The following is a 26,729-nucleotide window of genomic DNA, read 5'->3' as shown; positions in this document are numbered from 1 at the left end:
GCTACTATAAGCAATGCTAGAGAATCACTCTCCTGACCACATGATGGCCTCAAACAAAGGAACACATACTATGTTTAGATGATGTACTCTTTTCTTGGCTCTCTATCTGCCTAGCAGCAAACCACTGCAGGTATACAAACAGTAGTGATGCTAACTACAAAGCAGCAATAATAAATATAACTTAAATTGCTGTGGCCATGCCCTTAGTAATAAGTTAGTCCTGTAAATTCCATCATCATTTATCATTTCCCATTCTTAGGATAGAATTCATATAAGCATAGAATTAAATTTAAAGAGAATTTCATGTTACATTCAATTTCACTAGAATACAACCTATAGGAGGTACCTATATTTCACAAATCTGTCAAAATCATCTAGATTTTTCTCAAGCATGTTTTTTGGGGAGAGGTGAGATCTCTGTTAATATACACTACTGAGTAATCGTGATTTATCCCAAATAATAATAAAAAGCAAATTAGATCACTGGATTAGTTCAATGTTAACATTTTTATAATCATAAATATCAAAACAGTTAACAGCTTTGAACAATGTTCTTTAAAAGAACTTTTAAAATCCTGAGACTTCTTAATATCTTGCCTACAACATTATATGTTCTTTAAAAGCACACGTTTAAAATCTTGAGACTCCTTAATATCTTGCCTACAATATTATATATTGCATTAATAGGGTCATTAACATAAAGTTTCAATTCAATATTCAAACCTTAAATATAGTCCTACTAATATTTATAAATACCTTTGGCTATATTACAAGTTTTAATTATTTTCCAGGATCAATCCATAGACTAATAAACATTTGTTAGGTAGGCAAGTACTTATTAAGAATACCATGGCAATGCTTTCATTTTAATTTCTTGGACTTCACATGGAAAATCTGATTACATAAAAGTAGTCTAGGTTAGGTGATTTTTATCTGCTGATTCCTCATTTTGTATATCACTCACTTGTGGAAGCCACAGGAATGTTGGGAAAGTTAGTGGTGCTGGTAGTGTTAGACTCAGATGGAGCTAACATGGCTGGGTTGGTGTATGTCTCTGAAGATGCACGGTTACTCGGTGGATGCTGTATGGTTTGAATTGAATGTCCTTCAGTAGACAATGATGGCTGTCCCTCAAAGTCATGAACATACTCGTCCTTCACCAACATACTTGATGGAGCTGTATTAAAAGTTAAACAAATTTAAAATTCTATCAAAATAAAATAAACAGCGTAATAAGCATTAAAAAAAACCTAAGTTCCTGTGGTGAAAATCCTAATCCCAATTAGGAAACTCAGAGGAGATTATTTATTTATTACTTACTTCTCTGAATATGGCAAGGCATCAGGTATCACCAATGTATATAGAGTATTTGCCTAATCTCTGGGACACCCTGAAGCTTCTTATTATCTCAAAGGTATGGCACTCTAAGTTGTAATCTAGCACTACAATGATAAATATTATTAAAGCAACTTTTAGATTTCTGAGCAACAAAAGAAAACTAGAATTTAACTAATGAAATGACTTACGACTACCACCATAAGAATAATATGTTTAAATTGTTATAATGACACAAGCCAAAATGTGGGAAATTTTTTCTTCTTCTAGCTGCAAAGCCCAATTTTTCAAGCCACACCCCAGAAGAGGAATGTATAATTATAATTTTGCTTTATTATTTACTGGAGAAGACAGGTAATGTTAACTCCTGATGTGTCTTATGTCAAATAAAGTAACAGAAGGGTAACTTTTTTTTCCCTTTAAACTTAAAGAACTTCAGATATCACCACTGAAGGGGTGTGCTAGAGCCAGGTCAACCACTGAGCCAAATGTTAAATTTTCAATGTGAGTATTTACATCTGGGAAATGCTATAAATCAGGGCTTGATTTATTGTTTTGTTGATTGTCTCTAGTGATAGAGAACGTTATTAAAGCAGACTAAACTTAAATGTGGTACTTACTTTGTAGAACCAATTATTAAACATTTACCAGCACACTCTCTGAGAATCATATAGCCCCTATATAATAGCGAGGTCAAACCAATACTCCTCCCTAGAAGCTAGATACAGACATGATAAACTTATGGTATTATGAACAATTCAATGAAAAATAGCTCCTTAGATGTTCTTTTTTTAAAAATGGAGCTAAATGGGCTACCTAGTTTTTGAATCTTTAGATTACATTTCCCACAAATATTCAGATTTTTTAAAATTTTCTTTTAAGATGCAAATTTGACCTACTTTTCCCTCTCAGGGTCATTCTTTCCCTACCAAGAATTTTCTCTACCCTAAAATCAAAGAAAGGAAGGAAAGGGAATCTATATCAGGGAGAAGATCACACAGGAGATCTACTGTGAGGGGTGGCAGGTCTGGATGAACTACTACTGTAGAAGGTGTACCCACAGTTAGTCGCTCTGTCATAATTTTCCAAGAGGAACAGAGAATGAACTTTTCTTCATTTAACAAAACTGAGATAGCACAGCATCTCTGATCTGTAATGTCTTCACCAGATTTCCCCTTTGATAATTATAAATACCATTTAGGTATATTAAAACTATATATAGGTAGTAGTGATTCAGCTGGATAGTACTGTTGAAGCAAGTCACCCAAAGAAATCTCAGTGGAGAAGCTAAATGGAATGGTCTTTAAATTTCTTTGTTCAGGTCTGGAAGATTTATGTATTCTTTGAGGAAAGGAGAAACAGAAGGCAACGTTTAGAGGACCAACACTAGAGGGAGGCAAAGTACAGTAGAACATGAATAACCTGTGAGGTGCCCGAAAGCTTCCTGCTCCACAAATGAAAAAACAAATTGGTCAGTAATGTCTACGTCCTTCCATTCACTATCATCATACACACCATGGTGGTGGACAGGGAGTAGATCTGAAAAATCTAAGGCATATAACCTCAAAAGTATTAAAGTCCTGCATTGCATCTACAATGGGTGACATGGTAGATGGTTAGCTCCCAGTGAGCCTTCCACCTCCTCTGAGGAGATGGAAGGACTTTTTCTTAGAAAATACAAAGATAAAATACTTAGAGAAGCAGATTGGTATAAATGAACTTTGGAATTAGCAAGACCTGGCTTCAAGTTTTGCCTTCATATGCCATGGTCAAGTTACTTAAAATTCAATGCCCTCAAGCAACTCATAAATTAGAGATGAGCTGTTCACCTATAAACGTAAAGGAAGTTTCCACAGAAATCAAAGGTACAGACCTCCCCCCAAGTGACACTCACTTATACAGCAAATTAAGGATTTTAAAGTACTTTTTCCCCTCTCACAACAATCCTATGAGGTAAGTTAGTATACATTGTTGTATCATTTGATAATGAGGAAGTGGAGGCTCAGAGAAGGAAAGCAAAACACAGGAAGGTCTTTAAACCACTTCTGATTTTAACTCCAGATTCCTCCCATTTCACAAGAGATAACACTGAGCCACCATCAGAACTTCATACAGTTCTGAATTACCCACACTTGCCCAATTTTTTCTAGAATAACAAAACACATTTGTAACATGAATGAATCAAAAAAGCAATTACTTACAATATGCTGGGAACTGTACTTTATGAGTACTTCTGGGGGGGGAGGGTAGAAGTATAATCCTCATGAATAGAGAAGTTTATTTGTGCAAATTTAACTGATTCATGTGACTACATCATTAGCAACAGGCTCAAAAGCAACTAAACTTCAGTTCTTAAAGCAAAACTCACTTGGCAATCATAACAATGACTCAGTGATTCATCCTATAGCCCTAGGGAAAAAATAGCCCATCTGTGTTTCAATTTTCCTACCCACAGGTAAGGGTGTGCTGGTAAAGGTCTCTAAAAAAGAAAAATGTGCCCAGGATGCATTTTTAAGTTTAATCATATTATCACCACTTTCTTAAGTCTAGACATTCAACAAAACAATATATCAAGCTGTGGTTTATACTTTGTGGATTTCACAGATGTAAATGCTCACACTGAAAATTTAACTATCTTCTCTCTGGAATCTGTTCAACACTGCTCTAGCACACCCCTGCCTATAATAGCTATTTTTTTTACTTTTTTTTTTTAAAAAGAAACTAAAAAAATGCCATAGCCATTAAGACAGTAATTATAGACGACCCAAGTAATTTTGTGATTAACTTTCTTGATTAACACTAGCTTTTTTTTTTTTTTTAAAGTTTTTTTTTTTATTATTATTTTTGGAGGGGGGAAGGCAGGGCAATTGAGGTTAAGTGACTTGCCCAGGGTCACACAGCTAAGTAAGTGTGTCAAGTGTCTGAGGCTGGATTTGAACTCAGGTCCTCTTGACTGCAGGGCTGGTTCTCTACTCACTGTGCCACCTAGCTGCCCCACACTAGCTTTTTTCTAAAATGGGATAAGTACTGACTTAGTAAAATGTTTGATTTTAATTAAAATTTTAAATCAAATATGGTGACGAAAATATTATCTGCTATTTTGGAAAACAGAAGCTAAGACATCAATACTATAGATATTTCTAAGAATGCAATATTCTAGTTGGTTTTTACTGGAAAACTGGTTATTCCTCCTTTACTACTTGAGAGTTCTTCCAAAAGTAGTGCCATTCTTTTTAATTCATTAAACTTCAATCCTAAAATCTACCTGCCCTTTGGCTAAATCACATCTATGTGCATTCTTCTGTCATACTGCTTTAGAGTATCTTTGTATGGGTTCTCAATATTGGTAAATGAAAGGATAATTCAAACTCAGATGACAAACAGGTAATTTTAAATGGTTCAACCCTTTCATTTTTTTCACAAATGATGATTCCAAAATAAATGAAAGAATAGGTTCCTGTTAATATTATAATATTAATATTATATAATTTAAATACAATATATTTATACTACATATGATATATAATATAGAAGTATATTATATAATAATATAATACTAGTATATTAATAATAATAATAATATTAACAACCTAAAAACTAATGCCAAACTAGGGGAAAAAGACAGAAAGTAGAGACAATTATTAAAAACAGATTACCTACCAGAACTTTGCAGTGTCAATCCTGAGAGGTCTTAATTTGAAAATGGGAAAGGGCAGTAGAGGAGAAAAAAAGGAGGAAAAAGATGTTATCACCATGGAATTAGACAGTAAATTTGAAAACCCATAATCCTGTATTACAATACCAAAACTGAATACCAAATACATATTCAACTATAAATACAATAAGATAATCTTATTTTGAAAAATAAAGTTTTAAAAAACAATATGGATTCATTTGAAGTAACTAAATACTACATAACTATGTTTTTGATTCACAACTGAGATAGCTTTAACTTTCTAATCATTAACTTAATTAAAAAGTACTAACGCTCTTAAATCTTTTGATAAATAATTCCACTAGTAGAGGATCAGTCTACCTACCAATGCCAGGTGATACAACTCTTTCATAATGATATGGATTCACACAGACACTATCACATTTTAGGTCAAAAGCGTACTGACAGTACTTCACATGTTTAAGTTCATTTTTGTGAAGATCAGGCCACCTCCAGAGACGAGCATATATAACATGAGGGAAACCTTTCCGACCAGCCACCTAGGAAGTTATAAAATAAGACAATTTTAAAACGTGTATCATAGGTGTAAATTCTGAAACTGTCTAAAGCACTGACATAAATTCAAGAAGATAATAGATTCCATAAGGCTTCTAGAGAAATTTTACGTTTAAAAGACTGGCTATGGTAATCAACCTATAAAATTTGAATGGTAACTCACTGAATGGCAGAGGCTATGATATAAAAACATCTAATTTTATTATCTCATGAAATAAACTATTCACAAAAACATCTAAGACCATAAAATAAACTCAATATTAAATTCCTTAGTCTATTAAGTTAAAGAGGAAGGAAAAGTTTCCTAGTTTTCAACGTAATACAAGTGCTAGATGCATCATTTTTTTTTTACTAACATTCTAGGACATTAAGATATACAATAAAGAAAAAAAGTTGCTTTTTAAAAAAAAAAGTTAAAATTTAGTTTAATTCATAATATTAAAGTATCTTCTTTGCATATATTCCTGTAACTTTTAGTCTTTCAGGAGAAGAGTATTTGAAGTGGGAGAACCAAACAATTCATTCTATACTAATACATCTTAGGAAGAATTTATACTAAGAAAATAAAGTAATAACAGGAATAGATAAGCAATCATCCTGAAAGACAAGAGTAAGGTGAGTAAGTAAGTAAGTAAGTAAGAGTAAGGTTCTGCATTAGACCAACCTGAAGCCTGCCATCCAATGTCCTCTGTATTGTGACACATTTGCTGGGATGGGCGCCATTTGTAGTTATAGCTGTTATTAAAGAATCCAATTCATCCTTCTTCTCCTTCAACTTCTTTACCAAACTTTCAATTGCTCTTTTTGCAAACGTTTCACTTTCTCCACCTTGTCTATGGCACATCAAACTATGAACAATGCTCAGACAGGCATCGTTACTTGTGGGTGTGTTAGTAATAGACATATTGTCCATTTGTTACCGTTTTTTCTTTTGAATCAAATAAGTCCAAAATTCCTAAAGCAATTTTGATAGCGTTCAGGCAGCAAGGAACAAATCCTAATGCTACCCACAGGCAGAACAGTTACAGACATGTGGTATGCAGGATAACCTAGGAAAAATATGAGAGAACAAGAGAGATTAGTAATGCTGTTTTTTGTTTGTTTTTAACCAAATATACTGTAATGGTGGGAAGCACAAAACTTGCTCTCATAACGTTCAAGTTCAACTCTCATTTCAGATCTTACAGAATTTGGGATTTTTGTTTAGATGCTTTTAGATATTTAAGGTGTTTTATAAAATTTCAAGTCAAAGATCATTAGACTGTATGTAATTCTAATGTCCTGCTGCTTTTAAAATAATGTTTAAATATCAGAAAGACAATATGGGCAAGTTGTTACTACTAATTAACTATTCACCGTAAAACTTATTCAATTGGTCTTTTGCAGGGGTTGGGTAAACTTAAGATCATAATAAATTTAATAATAAAATACAACTCAAGAACAAAGATTAAATTCAATCATTTAAAAATCATTTAAAATAAGGTTAATAATAATTTGAAGAGCAGGATTTAAACACAATCCTAATAATAAACTATTCAATACCCTTTGAACTAGAGATGGCTTATACCCCAAGGAAGCCACTGGTAAAAAGGTCCCCATATGTTCCAAAATATTTATAGCAGCACTTGTTATAATAGCTAAGAACTGGAAACAAAGTAGATGCCTCTCAAATGGGAAATGGCAAAACAAATTGAGGTACCTGAATGTAATGGAGTATTATGGTGCTGTAAGAAATGATGTGTGTGATGAATCGAAAGAAACATGGAAAGACCTATATGAACTGATGCAGTCAAGTAGGTAGAGTCAAGAAAACAATAGTAACTACACTAACACAAATAGGAAGAACTACCCACCAAAAAATTAAAAGTAAATGTAACAAAATTAGAAAGATCCAGTAGGATTCAAGCTAGGAGATATTAGAGGACACTCCCAAACCATGCATTCTTGAAGGTGATCCACAGGTGTTACACGTGTTTTTCAGAATTTTTCGATGTATTAATTAGTTGGGCTGATTTTCTTCCTCACTAAAAAATATAATTTTTTACAGGGGATAGGTCCCAGGGAGAGAGAGGGGAATGAATACTTGGGAAAACTATGATGATGTAAACTTATTTTTAAAAAAGAAAAAAAAGATAACCACTTGGCACAAATTTATCTTTTATTTCTTCTTGGCTTAAATCAAAAGGGAAATTTCACCAGAAAATAAAATATAATTAACTACCCCCACACATTGTTTACTAGCTATCAATCTAATAACCATTTCAAAGGGAAAAAATTCCAAATTCTTCAAAATTTCATTTACAAAAAACAAGGGTATATACTTTGACCTTTGATGTGATCAGTGTTTAGTGCTTATACTAATACATAACACAGCCCCTCCACCTTGTTAGCTTCCACTGGTAATAATTATAGGTTTTCCTCTTATTCTTTTGGTGTCTAAAAAGTAACAATATTATTACTTGGATTTTCCATTTGTTTTCTTCATTCTTACTGTAAGACTTCTCTTTTCATAGCCCTATTTCGACTTTAGGATGTCATTTACCCCATCCCATGTAGTCATGCCATTACTTATAAACACGAAGGCTGACACTCTGATCCATATTGTTGATCATACCACTGACCTGAGTTGTTTGAAATTTTAGTTCTCCTGAGATTATTATAGCCTTTGACTTGAAGCCATACGTGTTTAACATCACCCAAAGAATACTGGTGTCAAGAAATTGTTTTTCAAATGGCATGTAACACATTCATTGTGCCTTATTTCCATTTTTCCTATTGCCAATCAGCCTGATCTCCTCTTAAATAATTCTGGGCCTAGATCATTACTCATATCTAGTACTTCTCTCAGATAAGATAAATGGATTAATGTAATGGGACATACATCTAGCACAAATCATCTACATTATTACAAATTTCTGAAGGGCCATGTTCCAAGGCTCCAGGAAATTATTAAGATGTCATCTGTGAAGAATAACAATAGAAGAGTATCACCATCCTTTGTCTGGAATTCGTGTAAGACACCTTCTCAAGGCATTAACCAAATACGTTACGTAAACACACTTTCACCTTATTTAATATTTTGTCCAAATGTCAATACTTAGTGGAACAAAGTACTATCTGTAGAAACATTCACTATGGAGACTTATACAACTCTGGCACAAGAGACACCTTGTTTGAGCAAAGCCTTTAAAGCAGCATTTTACTCTGAGCCAATGCTTTCTCAAGATCAATAAAGAAACACAACGGAAACTGTATCTATCAGTTATGTCACCATAAAGATATATCTGCTGAGAAATATCAAATGGAAAATTTCCCAATCTCTGTCTCATGTCTTTAGTGACAATGGCTTCAATGAATGGATGGCTTACTAAACATTTTATAGAGGTGAGAAAGCAGGTATACAGGTATAAAGCAAAAATATGGGCTGCTAGGTGCTAACATCATCTTGGTAGCATTTTAAAATTTTTTGGTAAAGAAATCATAATCTTCTTTCTTCCTTCACCTTTCAGATCTTCCTCATGATATCTTTTTAAATTGTGGCACCTCCACAGTATCCACTTGCCAGCTTTATCTTCTTAAGAGCCATTTCCACCTCAGTCAAATAATCAGCTCTAATACCTGAAATACTGTGTCCAAATATAGTGGTTCTAATATTATTACTAACGGAAAAGGTAATGGAAAAATATTGGCAGTTTGGTTCTGTTACAGACACTACCATACATGGTTCAGCTACTATGGCATGAAGGATGACCAAGCTTAGCTAACCTTATGTCAAGTTCTATGCTTGCTCATTTTCTCAATTGTTTTTAATAATAATGTCTAGTATTCACATAGTGCTTTAAGGTTTGCAAAGCACTTTACAAACACTATCTTGTTTTATCCTCACAACAATCCTAGGAAGTAGGTGTTATCACCATCCTCATTTTACAGATGAAGAAACTGAGGCATATTTACCCAGGATCACACAGTTACTAAGTGACTGAGGCTGGATTTGATCTCAGGTCTTTCTGGCTCTAGGTCCAACACTCCATCAACTGCACCACCTAGCTCCCTCTAATACAAGTCATACTTTTTTTTACCATTCTATAAGACAAAATCCTTACAGTATTTAGTAGTCATGCAGTCCAACTAAGTTTTGTAACTATTCCATAGTGCTCTGAAAAGGAGCTTGTCCAAAAACTGTATAAATATAAGTAAATGCAAACACTGACCCTGAAAAATCAACCAAAAAGCATTTATTAAGGGCCTACTGTGTGCCACGCGCTATGTGAATGCTGGAGAAAGGAAAGAGAGGGAAAAAGACCAAAATCTATTCAATGAGCTTTTTGTTTATTTTTGTTTTGTATTCTCCCATCCCCTATAGAAAAAGAGTTAAGTTATAACCAATAGATATTGTGTACCTAACACACGTGATATTCCACATTCAAAGTTCTCTATTATTCCAATGAGAAAGGGGCAATAAACAGTCTAAACAGGGAGATAATAAGCAAACAACTACATACAAATAAGACAGAGATGGGATAAACTGGACATAAATCAACCGAGGGGAGGAGGCACTAGCATCAAGGAGGAAGGAAGGCTTCTTACGAAAAGCAATATTTTAGCTGGGACTTGAAGGAAGCCAGGAAGCATAGATGAGGAAGGAGAGAATTCTAGGCATGGAGGAAAGCCAGTGAAAATGCTCAGCTGAAAGATGGAGTGTCTTGTTCAAGGTGCCACTGGATCAAAGAATACATTGGGGGAGGAGGCACGCATGTCACAGTATTGAATAAGAAGACTGATGTGAGACAGGTTAAGAAGAGAGTCAGGTCAGTGGATTTTATATTTGAAACTGGAGGTGAGAGTGGGAACCACTGGAGTTTACTGAAAAACATGGTCCAAACAAGTGCCATAGGAAGATCACTTTGACAGCTGAGAGGCAGATGGGATGGAGTGGGGAAAGACTTGAAGAGTTAAAAACCAACAAAGTTATTGCAACAAAGATGAGAATATATATATCACATTTTTCATGGGAGTGGTGGGAGGACTTTGGATGTGTAAAGTTGCATCACATATAGTTATCTTTTGACTATGCTTAACCTTTTTTCATTTTTAAACATTTTTATTCATTTTGAACTTAAATACCAAAAGACAAAAAAATTTCTATGTACACTATGTGCATATAGAAGATTCAATATAAAACCACGAATTTCCATTTTACAGTTTACTTTTTTGAGAACTATATATAATAAATATTACACATCATTTTCAAAGCTACCCTGTTTTTCTTTCTGTGCTTTCTTCTAAGTTTTCTTTTGCTCTCTGCTGTTTCTTTTTTCCTCCCTTTCTCCCCACCTTGCCCTAGAGAATGCTATCACTAGTGCACCGCATGTGTGTGTGTGCCTGTGTGTGTAAGTAAAACCACACTATACATACTTCTATTTGTCAGTTCTTTCTCTGGATATGGATAGCATCTTCCTTCAAAGGTCCTTTGCAGGTGATCTGTGTATTTATAATACTCAAAATGACTTACTCATTCAAAGTTGTTCTTAGAGAACAATATTGTTACCATGTATAACATTGTATTGGTTCTGCTCATTTAGCTCTTCATTATTTCATGCAAGTCTTTTCATGTTTTTCTAATATCAACCACCTCCATCCATCACAATCCTACACCACAATGTGTTTGGCCATTCCCTAATTGATAGTCATCCCCTCAATCTCCAGTTCTTTGCCACCACAAGGAGAGCTGCTATAAATATTTTAGAACATATAGGGAAAGCATTCTGGGAAGATGGCAGAATACGTCAGAAAATTTCAAGCTTTCAAGAACATATAAGTCCTTTTCATTTTTCCCTTATCACACCTTGGGAAACAGACCTAATAGAGGTATTGTTGGGTCAAACAGTACACACAGTTTTATAACTCTTTGGGCATAATTTCAGATTGTTCTCCAAAATGGCTGGATCAATTCACAGTTCCATCAACGGTGTGGTGCCCTAATTTTTCCACATCCCCTCCAACATTAGTCCCTTTTCCCTTCTGTCATTTTAGCCAACCTGATAAGTCTAAGATAATATCAAGTCATTTTAATTTGCATTTCTCTAATCAATTGTGATTTGGAGCATTTTTTTTCATATGACTAGTTTTGATTTCTTCATCAAAGAACTGCCTATTCATATCCTTTGACCATTTATGAATTGGGGAATGATTCATATTCTTACACATCTGACAAAGCTCCTCATACATTTAAAATGTGAGACCTTTATCTGAGAAACTATAAAAATTTTCTCCCAACTTTCTGTTTTCCTCCCGATCTCGGCTACATTGATTTTATTTGCAGAAAACCTTTTTAATTTAATGTAATTTAAATTATCCAGTTTACACCTCACAATGCTCTCTACCTCTCGCTTATTCATAAATTGTTCTCCTATCCATAAGTCTGATAAGTGATATGTTCCATGTTCTTCTAATTTTCTTGTATCTCCTTTTATTTCTAGGTTACATATCCATTTTGACTTAACTTTTTTCTTTAGGGGATGGGAAATATATGGAAATGATTCAAGTAAAAATAAAGCATCAATAAAACATAAAGGAAATTACAAGGAAAGGAGTTTTTGTTCTAAATCATCATCTTTAACTACTTGCTAACCAAGAATATTAAACATTTTTTTGGCTAAGGCAGTTTCCCAGAACTTTTGGCCTCGCTATGGCAATTACTTGGCATAAATTTCTCTTAGAAATGTATAAGAGTTAATCTATTCCATTTTACTCATTCCCAATCTTTCAGCTTCAAAAGTTTGTTTAACCAGGTCTGTGCTGTAGTTTAGTGACTTCTCTTTTTATCCTTTTTTTTTCCTAGTGCAGCATTATTACTCTGACCTTTGCTACATGATTTGACTGTACATAGACAATGTGTTCCAAAATGATGGCTACATCCACAGCTTGTCACTTCTTCTTTTATTATTATTATTATAATTTATTTAATATATTTAGTTTTCAGCATTGATTTTCACAAGAGTTTGAATTACAAATTTTCTCCCCATTTCTACCCTCCCCCCCACTCCAAGATGGCGTATATTCTGGTTGCCCTGTTCCCCAGTCAGCCCTCCCTTCTGTCACCCCACCCCCCTCCCATCCCCTTTTCCCTTCCCTTCTTGTAGGGCAAGATAAATTTCTATGCCCCGTTGCCTGTGTATCTTATTTTCTAGTTGCATGCAAAAACTTTTTTTTTTGTTTTTGAACATGTTTTTAAAACTTTGAGTTCCAAATTCTCTCCCCTCTTCCCTTCCCACCCACCCTCCCTAAGAAGTCAAGCAATTCAACATAGGCCACACGTGTGTCATTATGTATAACCCTTCCACAATACTCATGTTGTGAAAGACTCACTATATTTTGGTCCTTCCTAACCTACCCCCCTTTTTGAATTTTCTCCCTTGACCCTGTCCCCTTTCGAAAGTGTTTGTTTTTGATTACCTCCACCCCCATCTGCCCTCCCTTCTATCGTCCCCCCCCTTTTTTTTATCTTCTTCCTCCTTTTTCCTGTGGGGTAGGACACCCAATTGAGTATGTATGGTATTCCCTCCTCAGATCAAATCTGATGAGAGCAAGATTCACTCATTCCCCCTCACCTGCTTTTTCTTGCCACCTTTATTACCCCATTCTATCTCTCCCTATCTCCCTCTCTCAATATATTCCTCTCTCATTCCTTAATTTGATTTTATTTCTTTTAGATATCTTCCCTTCATCTTCAACTCACCCTGTGCCCGCCCACGCTCTCTCTCTCTCTATATATATATATATACATACATACACATACATATATACATACGTACACATTCACTTATACATATATATATACATAAACATATATATATATATATATATATATATATATATGCATATTCCCTTCAGCTACCCTAATACTGAGGTCTCATGAATCATTCACATCATCTTTCCATGTAGGAATGTAAACAAAACAGTTCAACTTTAGTAAGTCCCTTGCAATTTCTTTTTCTTGTTCTTTTTCTTGATTACCTTTTCATGCTTCTCTTGATTCTTGTGTTTGAAAGTCAAATTTTCTATTCAGTTCTGGTCTTTTCACTGAGAAAGCTTGAAAGTCCTCTATTTTATTGAAAATCCATATTTTGCCTTGGAGCATGATACTCAGTTTTGCTGGGTAGGTGGTTCTTGATTTTAATCCTAGGTCCATTGACCTCTGGAATATCGTATTCCAAGCCCTTCGATCTCTTAATGTAGAAGCTGCCAGATCTTGGGTTATTCTGATTATGTTTCCACAATACTCAAATTGTTTCTTTCTGGCTGCTTGCAGTATTTTCTCCTTGATCTGGGAGCTCTGGAATTTGGCAACAATATTCCTAAGAGATTTCTTTTTGGGATCTATTTGAGGGGGCAATCTGTAGATTCTTTCAATTTCTATTTTACCTTCTGGCTCTAGAATACCAGGGAAGTTCTCCTTGATAATTTCTTCAAAGATGATATCTAGGCTCTTTTTTTGATCATGGCTTTCAGGTAGTCCAATAATTTTTAAATTATCTCTCCTGGATCTATTTCCAGGTCAGTGGTTTTTCCAAGTAGATATTTCACATTGTCTTCCATTTTTTCATTCCTTTGGTTCTGTTTTATAATATCTTAATTTCTCATAAAGTCACTAGCTTCCACTTGCTCCAATCTAATTTTTAAGGTAGTATTTTTCTTCAGTGGTCTTTTGGCCCTCCTTTTCCATTTGGGAAATTCTGCCTTTCAAGGCATTCTTCTCCTCATTGGCTTTTTTGGAGCTCTTTTGCCATTTGAGTTAGTCTATTTTTCAAGATGTTGTTTTCTTCAGTATATTTTTCAGTATTTTTTTGGGGTCTCCTTTAGCAAGTTGACTTGTTTTTCATGGTTTTCTCAAATCCTTCTCATTTCTCTTCCCAATTTTTCCTTTACTTCTCTAACTTGCTTTTCCAAATCCTTTTTCAGCTTCCTGCATGGCCTGAGACCAGTTCATGTTTTTCTTGGAGGCTTTTGTTGTAGGCTCTTTGACTTTGCTGACTTCTTCTCGCTGTGTGTTTTGATCTTCTTTGTCACCAAATAAAGCTTCCAAAGTCTGAGACTGAATCTGAGTGCGTTTTCGCTGACTGGCCATATTCCCAGCCAACTATCTTGACCCTTGAATTTTTCAGCAGGATATGACTGCTTGTAGAGTTAAGAGAACTATGTTCCAAGCTTGGGGGGATTTGCCAGCTCTGCCACACCAGCATTCCTCCTTCCCCAAAAACCCCCAACCCAGACTGGGCTTAGATCTTCAGCAGGCTCTTCACTCCTGCTCTGATCCACCACTTAATTCCTCCCACCAGGTGGGCCTGGGGCTGAAAGCAACTGCAGCTGTACTCTGTAGCTGCCTCACCTCCGCTGCCCCTGGGGCGGTGGCCAAACCATGAACTCCTTCTACTCCCACAGTTTTTCCCACTAATCTTCTCTGTTTTCTTTGGTGTTTGTCGGTTGAGAAGTCTGGTAACTGACGCAGCTCACTGATTCAGGGCGCTAGGGCACACTCCGCCTGGCTCCTGGTCTGGTTGGTCCGGCTCCTGGTCTGGTTGGTCCCCGGCGCCCACGCCAGGCTCTGCTCCCAGCTCCGTGTGGGACAGACCTCACCCAGAGACCATCCAGGCTGTCCTGGGCCAGAGCCCTGCTTCCCTCTGTTATTTTGTGGGTTCTGGAGTTCTAGAATTGGTTCAGAGCCATTTTTTATAGGTTTTTGAAGGGACTTGGTGGGGAGCTCATTCTAGTCCCTGCTTTCCAGCCACCATCTTGGTTCCGCCCCCAGCTTGTCACTTCTTGCATCTTAGGGTACCGCTGATTTTATTTTTTGTCACTAGAAGTTCCACACTCTCAGTTACTTCCACCTGTCTTCTGGGAGAAAGTATTAATACAAAAGCACAGAGTTTCAGAGTACTTGACAGGCTTTAGCCACTTTCTTGTATCTTAAGCAAGTAACATTTTCCAGAATGTTTGCCATCTTCCACTACACCCACTTTCAAGCTTAAGTCAAAATTATGTGTTGACTTAATCTGGAGAATCCAATGAGGTTCTTCATATAAGTATTCTCTCTTAACATCCTTCTGCATCATCCCGAACAAATGTTGGCAATTAAAACAACAACAATTAAATATCTGAACAGCAGTCTGATTATGATCATTTTAAGGACTGCAAGATGTGATGAACTGCCCCAAGAGATATATCTTACCTTCGGGTATATAATGAAACCTCTTATACCAATTCCTTTGATACTCTAAAGAGAATTTCTAAGCTATACTTCACCTGAGCCATGGCTTAGGTGTCTTTTAATTTTATTTATAACAATGGTAAAATAGACATGTCAGCAAAACATGAGTTCAAGCCCTACCTCTGAACAATGCTGGTTATGACAAGGGGTGTGGAACCTGAGGGCCTCAAGGCCACATGTGGCCTTACAAGTCCTCAAGTGCAGCCCTTGAATCCAAACTTCACACAACAAATTCCCTTAATAAAAGGATTCATTCTGTAAAAAACTTGGACTCAGTCGAAAAGCTGCACCCAAGGACCGTCATAGGCTAACTCCAGGTTAACCACATAAATTGCTGAGTACAAATGTTCTTCATTGGTAGTGAAATAAACGTCCTTACTGGGAATTTCATCAATGAAATAACAGATCCAAACCAAAAAGAAAAAAAAAAGAATATCTTGATTCTAAGTATTCTGTTCCCTATAACAAAAGACAAACATTTAAAAAAAAAACCAAAATATATGATAACCAATATTTTAAGAACCAACCACTATATCTATGGCACTACTCTGGAGTTTGTGGAGACTCAAGACAATCCTTGTTCTCAAAGGCCTAGCACTCCTAGGGGAAAACAAGTCCAACACATCACTCCAATTTCATCTGAAAAATAAAAGGATTGGATTAATGACTTCTGAGATTCCCTTGCAATTTTAACCTTTTATGATTCTTTCATCACTGAAGATTCAGTAACAATGCCAATGGTCAGGAAGAATTATTAACTAATTTATGAAGTGCTACTGTTTATATGTCTATATTCATGAATAATTCTCCAAGAATTTTAAGTCTTAAATGACCCTGAGAAAATAAATATATTTTGTCTAAATTTTATATGTCATACATTTTAAAGGCACTGAGGAATAAATAAGGGGTAGAGTGCTTAATTTCATCTTTTATAATTACAGGTAGGAGAAAAATTCATAACCAAAAATAGAGGAAAGTATAGAAGATAAAACAACTTTAACGACAGTAAGTTATATACAATTAAACTTGGGAACAATCTTTGCAAATGTCTCAAATACATCAGATATAAAAAAATCGACAGGAAATGGACACGGTCTGAGAAGTCTAAGAGTTGTACCTCAATCAGTGGTAAATTATATGAACAATTTTCAAATGAAGAACTACAATCAACAAATGTAAAAGTTCTTCACATCACTAATACTGCATGTCTCTTCCTTTTCACAGCCAAACTCCTAGAAAAAGTCATATTCACTAGTTGCCCCCCACCTCTTCTCTTCAGACTTTCTTCTATTAAAACCCTTGCAATTTGGCTTCCAACATCATTACTCAAATGAAACTAATAAATTACAAATTACCAATGATCTTTTAATTGACCAATCCAATGGCCTCTTCTAAATTTTCATCACTCCTGACTTTAAGGGTCATCATTCTTTTTCCTCCTGGCTATACTCTACTGTCTAGATTTGTTCTTGCTCGTTTACTATCTAGATGCTGTTCTTGCTTGATTCTCCTACCCAGTCTGATCGCTTGCTGTTACTTTCCTTTGCTGGAACATCATCCCTCCAGTGTCCCTCTAATTGTGACTATATGCCCAAATAGTTGTCTTTCATCCCTCTTCTCTTTCAATACTTTTCTCAAATATTCAATAACTTCAATGGATTCAACTACCAATGCAAATTACTCCAGATCTATTTATCTACCTTAGTCTCTCTTCTGCATTCAAGTGCATTAACTGCCTGCTGAAGGAGTATTTGGGAACTAGGTGCTCCAAAGGCCTCTTAAACTAATAAATGTGTCCAAAACAGAGTTTGTTACCTTTACGTTCAAAATCCAAGGCCACTTCTAAACTTTCCCATTTCTATTGTGGATACCAACATAGCGAGCAGGTCTCACATTACTGTCTTTTCAGACCCAGGCACTTCTCATTTGTACTACTATTCCACAAGTCTGCTAATTGGTTTCCTAGCCTCATCTTCCCCTCCTCCAATCCACCCTCCACAAAGCTACTGAAAAGTAATTTTCCTAAAGCACACTGTCATTCACCTGCTGAAAAATTTCCCAGTAGCTCCCTATTACCTCTACTATCAATACAAACCCCTCTCTTTTGCATTTACAGCCCTTCATAAACTGGTCACAACCTACCTTACTACATTTCACCCTCCCTCCCCCACAAGAACCCTATGGTCCAAATAAGCTGACTTCCTTGATGTTTCCTGCATGAGACACCTCATCTTCCATTTCTATATCTTTGCACAGGTTGTCCCCCATCCCTGGAATGCGTGCCCTCTTCCTCTCCATCTCTAAGGATCCCTAGCTTCCTGCAAAGCTCAGGTCAAGAGCTATATCCTATGTTGAAGTCATTCCAAGGGGCCTAATGTCTCCATCAATCAATCAACATTAAGAACTTACTATGTGTCAGACACAGCTAAGCGCTGGAAGAATTATCTTGTATTTGTGTATGTATTTATAAGTGTACATCTTGTTCCCCCAATAGAAAGTATACTCTTAAGAGAGCAGGAAATGTTTCATTTTCATCTTTTTATTCCCAAAGTCTAGAATATTTCTTGGTACATGGCAGGTGCTTAATAAATGCATGCTGCCTGACAGCAATTTTAGATAATACTAAAACACAAGAGAATTCAAGTCAAACACAACAATAGACAATGATGGTTCCAGATGACCCAGGTTCAAACATAATTCTTTTCTTTCTATTAAGTTACATGACTACCAGTGGCAATATTTTTGCTTAAATATTTTAGGGAAAGATGTTATTAAGTCATAATTGATACTTGATTGATAGTATTTTTTTTAATTTGCAAAGCAATTTATAGACAATGTATCATTTTATTTCTACAACCACCTGAACAGATACTAAAGCCCAAACAGCACTTAATGGTTATTTTGGGGGCCCTCCTGGCCCAGAGTGAACGTAAACAGTAACTTTCTCTTTTGGCCAGCAACCCCTAATGGTCTTCTCCTCCCAGTTTGATTTTTTTTTTTTAATTAAAGAGGCGGATCCCTTGACTCACTTCTTAAAGAACCCTATTCACTGAATGGGCACTGCCTCACTCAAAGTGAAAACTTGAAAAGACTTTAAATTAAAAATGCCAAGGTCCCCATCTGCATCCTAGGCCATCTCCAGTTGGCTACTGGACCCAGATGGCTCTGGAAGAGTAAGGGAGGCTGGTGACTTGGCACAGCCCTCCCTCAAATCAAATTCACTTGCAAGTCATGTCACCATCTCCCTGATGTCATGGTTCTCAGGACAAACCATACAACAATAATAACAGTTAGCATTTCTGTATCACTTTAAGATTTGCAAAGTGCTTTATATATGTTAATTAATTTGAATCTCAAAACAACCCTGAGAGGAAGGTGCTATTATTATTCCTCATTTTGTAGATGAGGAAACAGAGGCTCAGAGACATTAAGTGACTTACTCAATATGTTATCAGAAATAGGACTGAATCCAAATCTTCCTTACTCCAAGTCCAGCACTCTACTCGTCCACAGTGGGGAGAATGTGGGGGGTCCTGGTGAAGTGATGTGCCAAATAAAAATACATATTTCTTAAAAAGGTAAAGCGGCCTTGATTAACACTCATGTGTCAAGGCACAGTTGCTAAACACATACACAAAGAAGGCAAAAATAGTCTCTCAACGAGCTTATAGAAAATGGGAGAAACAATATGTAAATAAATAAGCACTTTCAAGATATATACAGAATAGATGAAGAATAACTTAAGAGGGGAAGATTCTAGTTGTTGAGGGGACCAAGAAAGGACTCCTGCGGAAGATGGCACTTAAGCTGAGTATTGAAGGAAGCCAAGGATTCTAAGAGACGAAGGTAAGGAAAGAGAATTTCAGGCACTGGGTACATGGAGTACAAAGGCAGAGATAGGAGATGGTGTGTCTTCAGTGTGTATCGGCACGTAGGAGAGAATTGCAGAGTGTGCAGGCCAGTAAAATGCTGGAAAGTTAAGAAGAAGCTAGGTTGTGAAGAGCTTTAAATGCCAAATGAAAGACTTTAATCCTGGAGATCAGAAGAAGGAATTACTGGAATTTATTAAGGGGGAGGGAGGTGAGGACAGGGAAACATGGTCAGACCTACAATTTGGGAAAATCAAGTTGGCAAATGGGTGAATGGAGAGGGTCTGGGAGAGACACGAGGCAGAGAAACCAACTGGAAGCTATTGCAATAATAATCCGAGCTAGAGGTGATGATGACCTAAGCCAGAGTAGTAGCTCTGTGACAGGAGAGAAAGGAATATTTTTGAGAGACGTTGTGAAGGTAGAAATGACAAGTTCTGAAAATAGATTACATATATGGGATCAGTGAAAAATTAAAGAGGAAACCAAAGTTGCAGACTGGATGACTGAATAGGAAATAGGAAAAGTTTTAAGAAGGAAGGGTTTGGGGGAATAGATGAGTTCTGTTTCCAACATTTTGATTTTAAGAAGCCTTGGGTATATACAGTTCCAAATGTCCTTAAGAATTAGCTTAGGAATAGAACTGTAAAGAGAAGCAAAATTTATAGGTTGTTCTTTCTTGTGGACATTAGCTATGTAGATTTATTCAAACAACACATATTTATTAAGCACCTACTACATGCCATTGATTTTTTTACATTTTTTTTAATATGTCCTATCTCTGCAAATAATTAGAAATCCCTTAAGGTTAGGGACCTGTCTAATATCTTTTTTTTATCCTTAGTGATTACATGAAATAATCAAATATTTGTCATTTATAACTAAATATATATTTTAAATATACAACTTTAACCATTTTCATGGAAATCATTAAGATGCTTTATACATTTTCCTTTTCTTAATTGCTCAGGGTCAACATTATGAACAAACATACTTCAATGGACCTTGAAGATATAACAGCTGATTTTAGTTCTTGTTCTTTTTATAGATTTTTCTCTTCACTTCCTAGTAGAAATTATACTTCATACTATTCTCCCTATGACTTTAACACTTCACCACTTCCACAATATTAAAACTGTGACCAAAATGAAAGTATATTACAAAACTTCAGAGAGATAAGTCACTAGATTTCTAATATTAAACATCATTTAAGGAAAGCTTTTGTTCAGTTTTGTTTTACAAGAGAGCTGAGATTTTAAGGGGGGAAAGTCACTAAATGTTGCAAAGTACCAGAGTGTTCAAGCAAAAGTTCAGGTGTTAAAAAAAAAAAGTTTCCTCTTTGGAAGCAGACATAATAAGAGCATAGAGTTAAGAGCAGGAAAGGAGCTCCAGAAGTCAGCCAATCCAATCCCTTCATTATTTTAGAGATGAAGAAACTGGGGCCCAGAGAGATTAAGGTGACTTGCTCAACACAAATCACAAAGATAGTGAGAGAAGAGATGGGATTCATCTGAAGATTTAATTGGAAGAAAGTTGTTGTTCAGTCACTTCTCAGTCGTGTTCAACTCTTCATCACCCCATTTTAGGGTTTTCTTGGCAGACACTGGAGTAGTTTGCCATTTCCTTCTCCAGATCATTTTACAGATGAGAAACTGGGGCAAACAGGGTAAAGCGACTTGCCCAGAGTCACACAACTAGGAAGTGTAGGAGCCAGATTTGAAATCAGGAAGATGAGTCTTCCTGATTCCAGGCCTGGGACTCTTGTCTACTGCTAGGTGTTGCTGCCCTTAAGAAACTAAAAGTTCAGAGAGCTAGTTGTTACGAAATTGAAAACAAAGTTTTAAAACCTCAACCATAACTGTAATTTGAAATAAAGTTAACAAGAATGTTTCTCTTATTGGAATTCTAACAGATATTAAATTGAAAACAGCTTCATGAGCACGGGGACTAATATAGCTAACATTTCGTATCTTCTTCACCTGAAAAGTAGTGTTCCACATATACTAGGCACTTAATACGTGTCTGACACAAAACATTACATACCAAATATCTAAAAACATCTGATTTCATTTGATAGCTTAGTTACACCACTCATTTTATTCTCTTTAAATAACTAGTTACATCATTTCAATGAATTTTCCCATTGAATTCTTGTATAAGGAAGAACTATAATCTTAGTGCCATAAAACCACTCTGATTAAATCTGTGACATGGATACACCTGTAGAATTTGTTTGTCCTGATTCCCAGCAGATTTTTACACTGCTAAACTACAACTTCCTTACACCCTCCAAACAGATGACAACACAAATGGGTTAGATGCTTTTACACACACACACACACACACCCCTAGATCCTAGATTTTTTGGTCTTACTTTTCTGTAGCAGATTACAAGACAAGCCTAACAGTCTGTTATACCCCCTTGATAATAACTGAGGCACATTTGGAAAATATCGATATACATGCACATATATACATATACACGCGCACATATATGTATGTGTATATATATATACACATATATATGCGCACACACACACACACACACACCCATACACACACAGTCAGGTAAAACTAAAGATACATGCAGAATGACACCAATTACTGGAGAAACAATACAGTTCTGACACACAGAGAGGATCTACATTTTGCACAGGACACCTAAATGCTACCTTTTACACTTGGTTATTAATCTCTAAAATGCATAACCTACACATAATTTTAAACACTGTGTTGCTTATGTACTTTAAAAAAAATCATAGAAATCGTAAAAACATCAGAATTCCCACTCCGATTCCCAGTTTTCTTTTCTTTTTTTATTTTATTTTGTTTTTTGGAGTGGGGAAGGCAGGGCAATTGAGGTTACTTGTTACAAGTGACTTGCCCAAGGTCACACATCTAGTAAATGTGTCAAGTGTCTGAGGACGCATCTGAACTCAGACCCTTCTAATTCTGGGGCAGTGCTCTACTCACCTCACCTCTACACCGAGCTGACCCTCCCAGTTTTCTTAAACTCAATATTATCAGACTGGGATTGGTTGTTTTTTTTTTTTTTATCCTTCACACATAGCATGATGCCTGGCACCTTAATAAATGCTTATCGATTGAATACGTTTTACAAGAAGGAAACAGTCGGAAGAGAAATAGCACAAATCATACAAAAGTTGCAATTTTTTTATAAGACCCATGAAAAGGGATTAAAAAGGTATGATAACATTTGTTAAGTATTTTATGTTGCAACGCTATGCTTGGTGGTGTGTAAGTAGCACAAGAGACTAAAATCAATTAGAAGGCTTTATAACAGTACAGTGTAATAACCGCAAAACTATACAACCAAACCTTAAGTTTTTTGGTCTGCAGAAATGCATTTAAGATTAAAATAAAGGAAAAGTTTCTTCAGACATTTTGCAACTATAACATTGACGGAATTCTTAAAACAGACATGAACGTCTTTGCACGATTACGCTAAAGATAGCTACAAGTGCTTATGAAATATATAAACATTTATTCATTTAACCTAAAACACTTTGCAATACCAGGGATTCGAGACTTACAAAGCTTCATTTTTTTTAAATCAACTATAAGAATCTACTTTCTCACAGTTTTACATACTTCTACACCATACTAATACTGGAAACAAACTTTCATTTTAGATACCGAATCACACCCCACAACAACCAATTCAACAGAACCTCAAGTACCATTTCTACTTTATGAATTTCCTATCACCCAAACCGCAAAGTTCCTCCAGAAATGATAAAGAGAATATATAAAAAGTTTCACGTTTATCAATTACTTAAATTTAATACCGCTTTTATCTGATAAATGAAGAACCCCACAATGCATATTGATAAACTGCTTCTTTTTCTGATAAAAAAAAATTGATAGCATTCATTTTGAATGTTTTAAGGACAAAATCAGTCATTTAAAGTAACTTGAAAAAAGTGTTACTCATCTTTGTCAAATGACTATTTTTACTCCCCACCTCACAAGGTGGTTGTGAGGAAAATACTTTGTCAAAACAGATTCAGATTTTACCATCTCTCTTAGTATTCTATTTAATTATTCAACAAGTATTAATTGTCTGCTATGTGCAGAACACTGGATAATAAAAAATTATTTTTAAACTGAAAATTATAAAGTTTACTAAACAGGCAGGTTAAATTTTACATCGTTTTGCGAGTCACTACCAAGGTATCAGGTTGTTTTTTTTTCTTTTACAATTTGAACCTACATTCCACCCTCTGAATTAAAAAAAAAAAAGGCCAATAAAAATATTCAGTTGACAATAGTTTCTGAAACTTGCCAACAATTCATTAGATAGAAAAACTGAAGAGCAGTATCTAGACTAATGAAGAGATATGCTATGTTTACTCAAAAAGAAGCAAAAATTTAACCAAGACTTATATGTTCACTTTCAAATTGTTAAACAATTAGGTAGGAGATGCAGTTAACTGCCCCAGCAACTAGATGTCCAATTAGAATGGTGTTTAATGACATCACTGTAACACCAGCATAATCAGAAAGGGCAGTTTCCTAGCGGGAAAACTGGAGTGAGGCAGGGGCAGGACTTAGTTAATGACTTCCTATTTTATCTAGAAAGACATACTTTGGGGGCAAAAATGCATATCCCAAAGATGGAGGAGTGGAGAATTCTCTTATTAAGCTAAAAATCTAATATTGTCGGGAATTTAAAATATTTCTACTTTTCCACATGTGAGGTAAGAAACAAGTTTTTCACTATTTTACAAAGAAGAAATATTACGGATGATACTGTATAACTGACAAGCTGTAAGCAACATGTAACGATTTACTCATCCATATGAGGTCCTTCCATTTCAGGTGGAATAATTGGAAAAAAAATTCATGCTAAGTTAGGATTTTAGGCAGGAAAAACCGAATCAGTACATTTCCCGCAGACACCTAAAATCCTATCTGTTAAAATAATTTTAGTCCACGAGTGAACAAAAATGCTTAGTATGCATTATACTTTGATGTGTAAATTAAATTAATGCAACATGATCACTCTACAAAAGTAGATTCTTTTATGTTTTCTACTTTAAAAAAGCCTAGGCATTATCTAAAATCTTAAAATGACTTTGGGCTCATAAAAAGTACAAAACTGACTTCAAAAAAAGGAATAATCATGCTGAGACTCAAAGGTGCTAACCAGCACAAGTCAGAACTTGTTAACTAAATTAACCTCAAGTTTACTCACATGCTTTTTGAAATTGTCAACTTAAAATTAATCACTTTTTTCTTAAATAGGTGGGTTTCTGCTTAAGCTTTGCTGCAAAAACTAAAGGCATCAGAAATCACCTGCAATTTATTTTTCAAACGTAGAAGAAGTAAATTTGCTGTTAAAACATTTATAAATATCCACCCTCCCTAAAAAATAATCAAAATCTTTTGACTGAACCTTTTATAAAATCTTAGACAGTACAGGAAGACACCACCCCACACTAGATAGACTACTAAATGTACTGTCTTCAATTATAAGAGAACCACGGATGTCCACTGATGAAAAACCATCAAAAGAGTTAGACGTTTCAGATTTTTCTTTACAGCTCTGCAAAGTAAATAAACGATACTTCTCCAAAGCAGCCCCATCCGCAGTACTCGAAAGGCAAATGGAGTTCAAAAAATAAAAATCCAAGAAACTAGAACAAGGCAACTGCGAAGGGGCGGAAGAGGAGAGGGGAGAAAAAAACAGGACGAGAAACAAACTCAAAACTCTTCCGCAACTTCCAGTGGGAAATTAGGTTTCTCGTTTTCCAACCCAACATGCTTTGCACGGCCAAATAGTACAACTACCGAACAACAAAGAGTTGTAGGAGCCAGAGGGAGGAAGATGTTGGAGGGGGCGCATCGCCACCCAGCATTTGCCTATAATCCAAGATCGGGAAGGTTAGGAAGGAGCTCGTGGAGAAAGTGCCCGGAAGGGCAGGGATGGGAGGGCCGGGGCCGGCAGTCTGTTAGCTACCCCAGCACGACCCAGGCAAAGGAGTGACGGCAAGTGGCCGGCCCTGCCCAGGGCAGTCCGGGGATGTCCGGGACGCCGCTGGGTGTAGCCCCGGCGGGCGGGGGGAGCCCGCGGAGGCCGGGCCGGCTCCACCTGTGGCCGGGGGCGGGGGGGCCCACGTGTACCCGGACGGAATCCCCGGGGAGGGGGGCGCCCAGCCGGGAGGGAGGAGGGAGAGGACATGGCGCTGCTGTTACCTGGGTTCCGGCCGCCGCGGGCAGGAGGAGGAGGCAGCGGCGGCGGTCCTCTCCCGCCCCTGGGCTCGGGCGAAGTCTGGGCCGCCGCCGCGGCCTGGAACAGGGTGCGCAGCGGCCTCCCTCCCTGCCGGGCCGCCGCCGCCGCCCCCGGCCTCCCCGCCCCTCCGCGGGGCCGGGCTGCCCTCCCCCTCCTCACGGGCCGGGCCGGCTAGGGCTCCCGGGCGGCCGACCCGCGGCAGGGGCCTCTCCCAGGACGGCACCGGGCTCCGCTCACCCGCCGCGGCGCCCAGCCCTTCCCGCCCCCCGGGCGGCGGCCGAGCGGAGGGGAGGGCGGCAGGGGCCGCAGAAGGAGAACGAGCGAGAGCGCGGACTCCGCCACCCGGGACGCTCCGTTAAGGCGACGACGACCGGGGCCGTGTTGTTGCTGCCAACTTGTCGAGGGGGGCACTGGGCATGCGCAAACGCAGACCACATCCGGGTAATTTTTTTTTTTAACCAGAGCCTGTGTGGCTTTTTTTTTTTCTTCTTTCTCCTCTACCCGCTCCCCCCACCCTCATCCCCACCCCCACCCCCGCCTCCCTCCTCTCTCCGTTCCCCCGCCACCAGGCCTCCTCTGCTTCTCCTCCCCCTGCTTCTATCTCGGGGGTTCGGAGCACACTTGCAGCGCGCAGGCGCATGCTAGTCAGATTGTTCTTTAGAGTCGAACGCCGCCCAGGGCTTCAGGCCTCGAGTAGGCAGGGCAAGTTTAATGAATGGAAGCGGAGGAGGGGCGGAGAGCTAGGAAGACTCGCTCTGAGGTTGCTGGCGC

At 37.1% G+C, this 26,729-nt stretch overlaps 1 protein-coding gene across 1 annotated transcript in view; it reads right to left on the bottom strand.

Moving 5' to 3' along the window:
• The window catches only part of SMAD4 (SMAD family member 4), a 53,959-nt gene extending 27,919 nt beyond the window's left edge, over positions 1–26,040 (bottom strand). Inside the window, exons 1-5 of the mRNA XM_036763630.1 lie at positions 25,922–26,040; positions 6,231–6,615; positions 5,376–5,550; positions 4,996–5,025; positions 965–1,177 (exon numbers count right to left, since the gene is read on the bottom strand). Coding sequence (XP_036619525.1) covers positions 965–1,177; positions 4,996–5,025; positions 5,376–5,550; positions 6,231–6,479 — 667 coding nt within the window. The 5' untranslated portion in view covers positions 6,480–6,615; positions 25,922–26,040. The remainder of the gene's footprint in view (positions 1–964; positions 1,178–4,995; positions 5,026–5,375; positions 5,551–6,230; positions 6,616–25,921) is intronic.
• Between the last annotated feature and the right edge of the window lie 689 nt (positions 26,041–26,729).

Source organism: Trichosurus vulpecula, chromosome 1, assembly GCF_011100635.1.
Source record: "Trichosurus vulpecula isolate mTriVul1 chromosome 1, mTriVul1.pri, whole genome shotgun sequence".
In the NCBI taxonomy this organism is placed as follows: domain Eukaryota; kingdom Metazoa; phylum Chordata; class Mammalia; order Diprotodontia; family Phalangeridae; genus Trichosurus; species Trichosurus vulpecula.
This window is presented reverse-complemented; position numbering and strand designations above follow the sequence as displayed.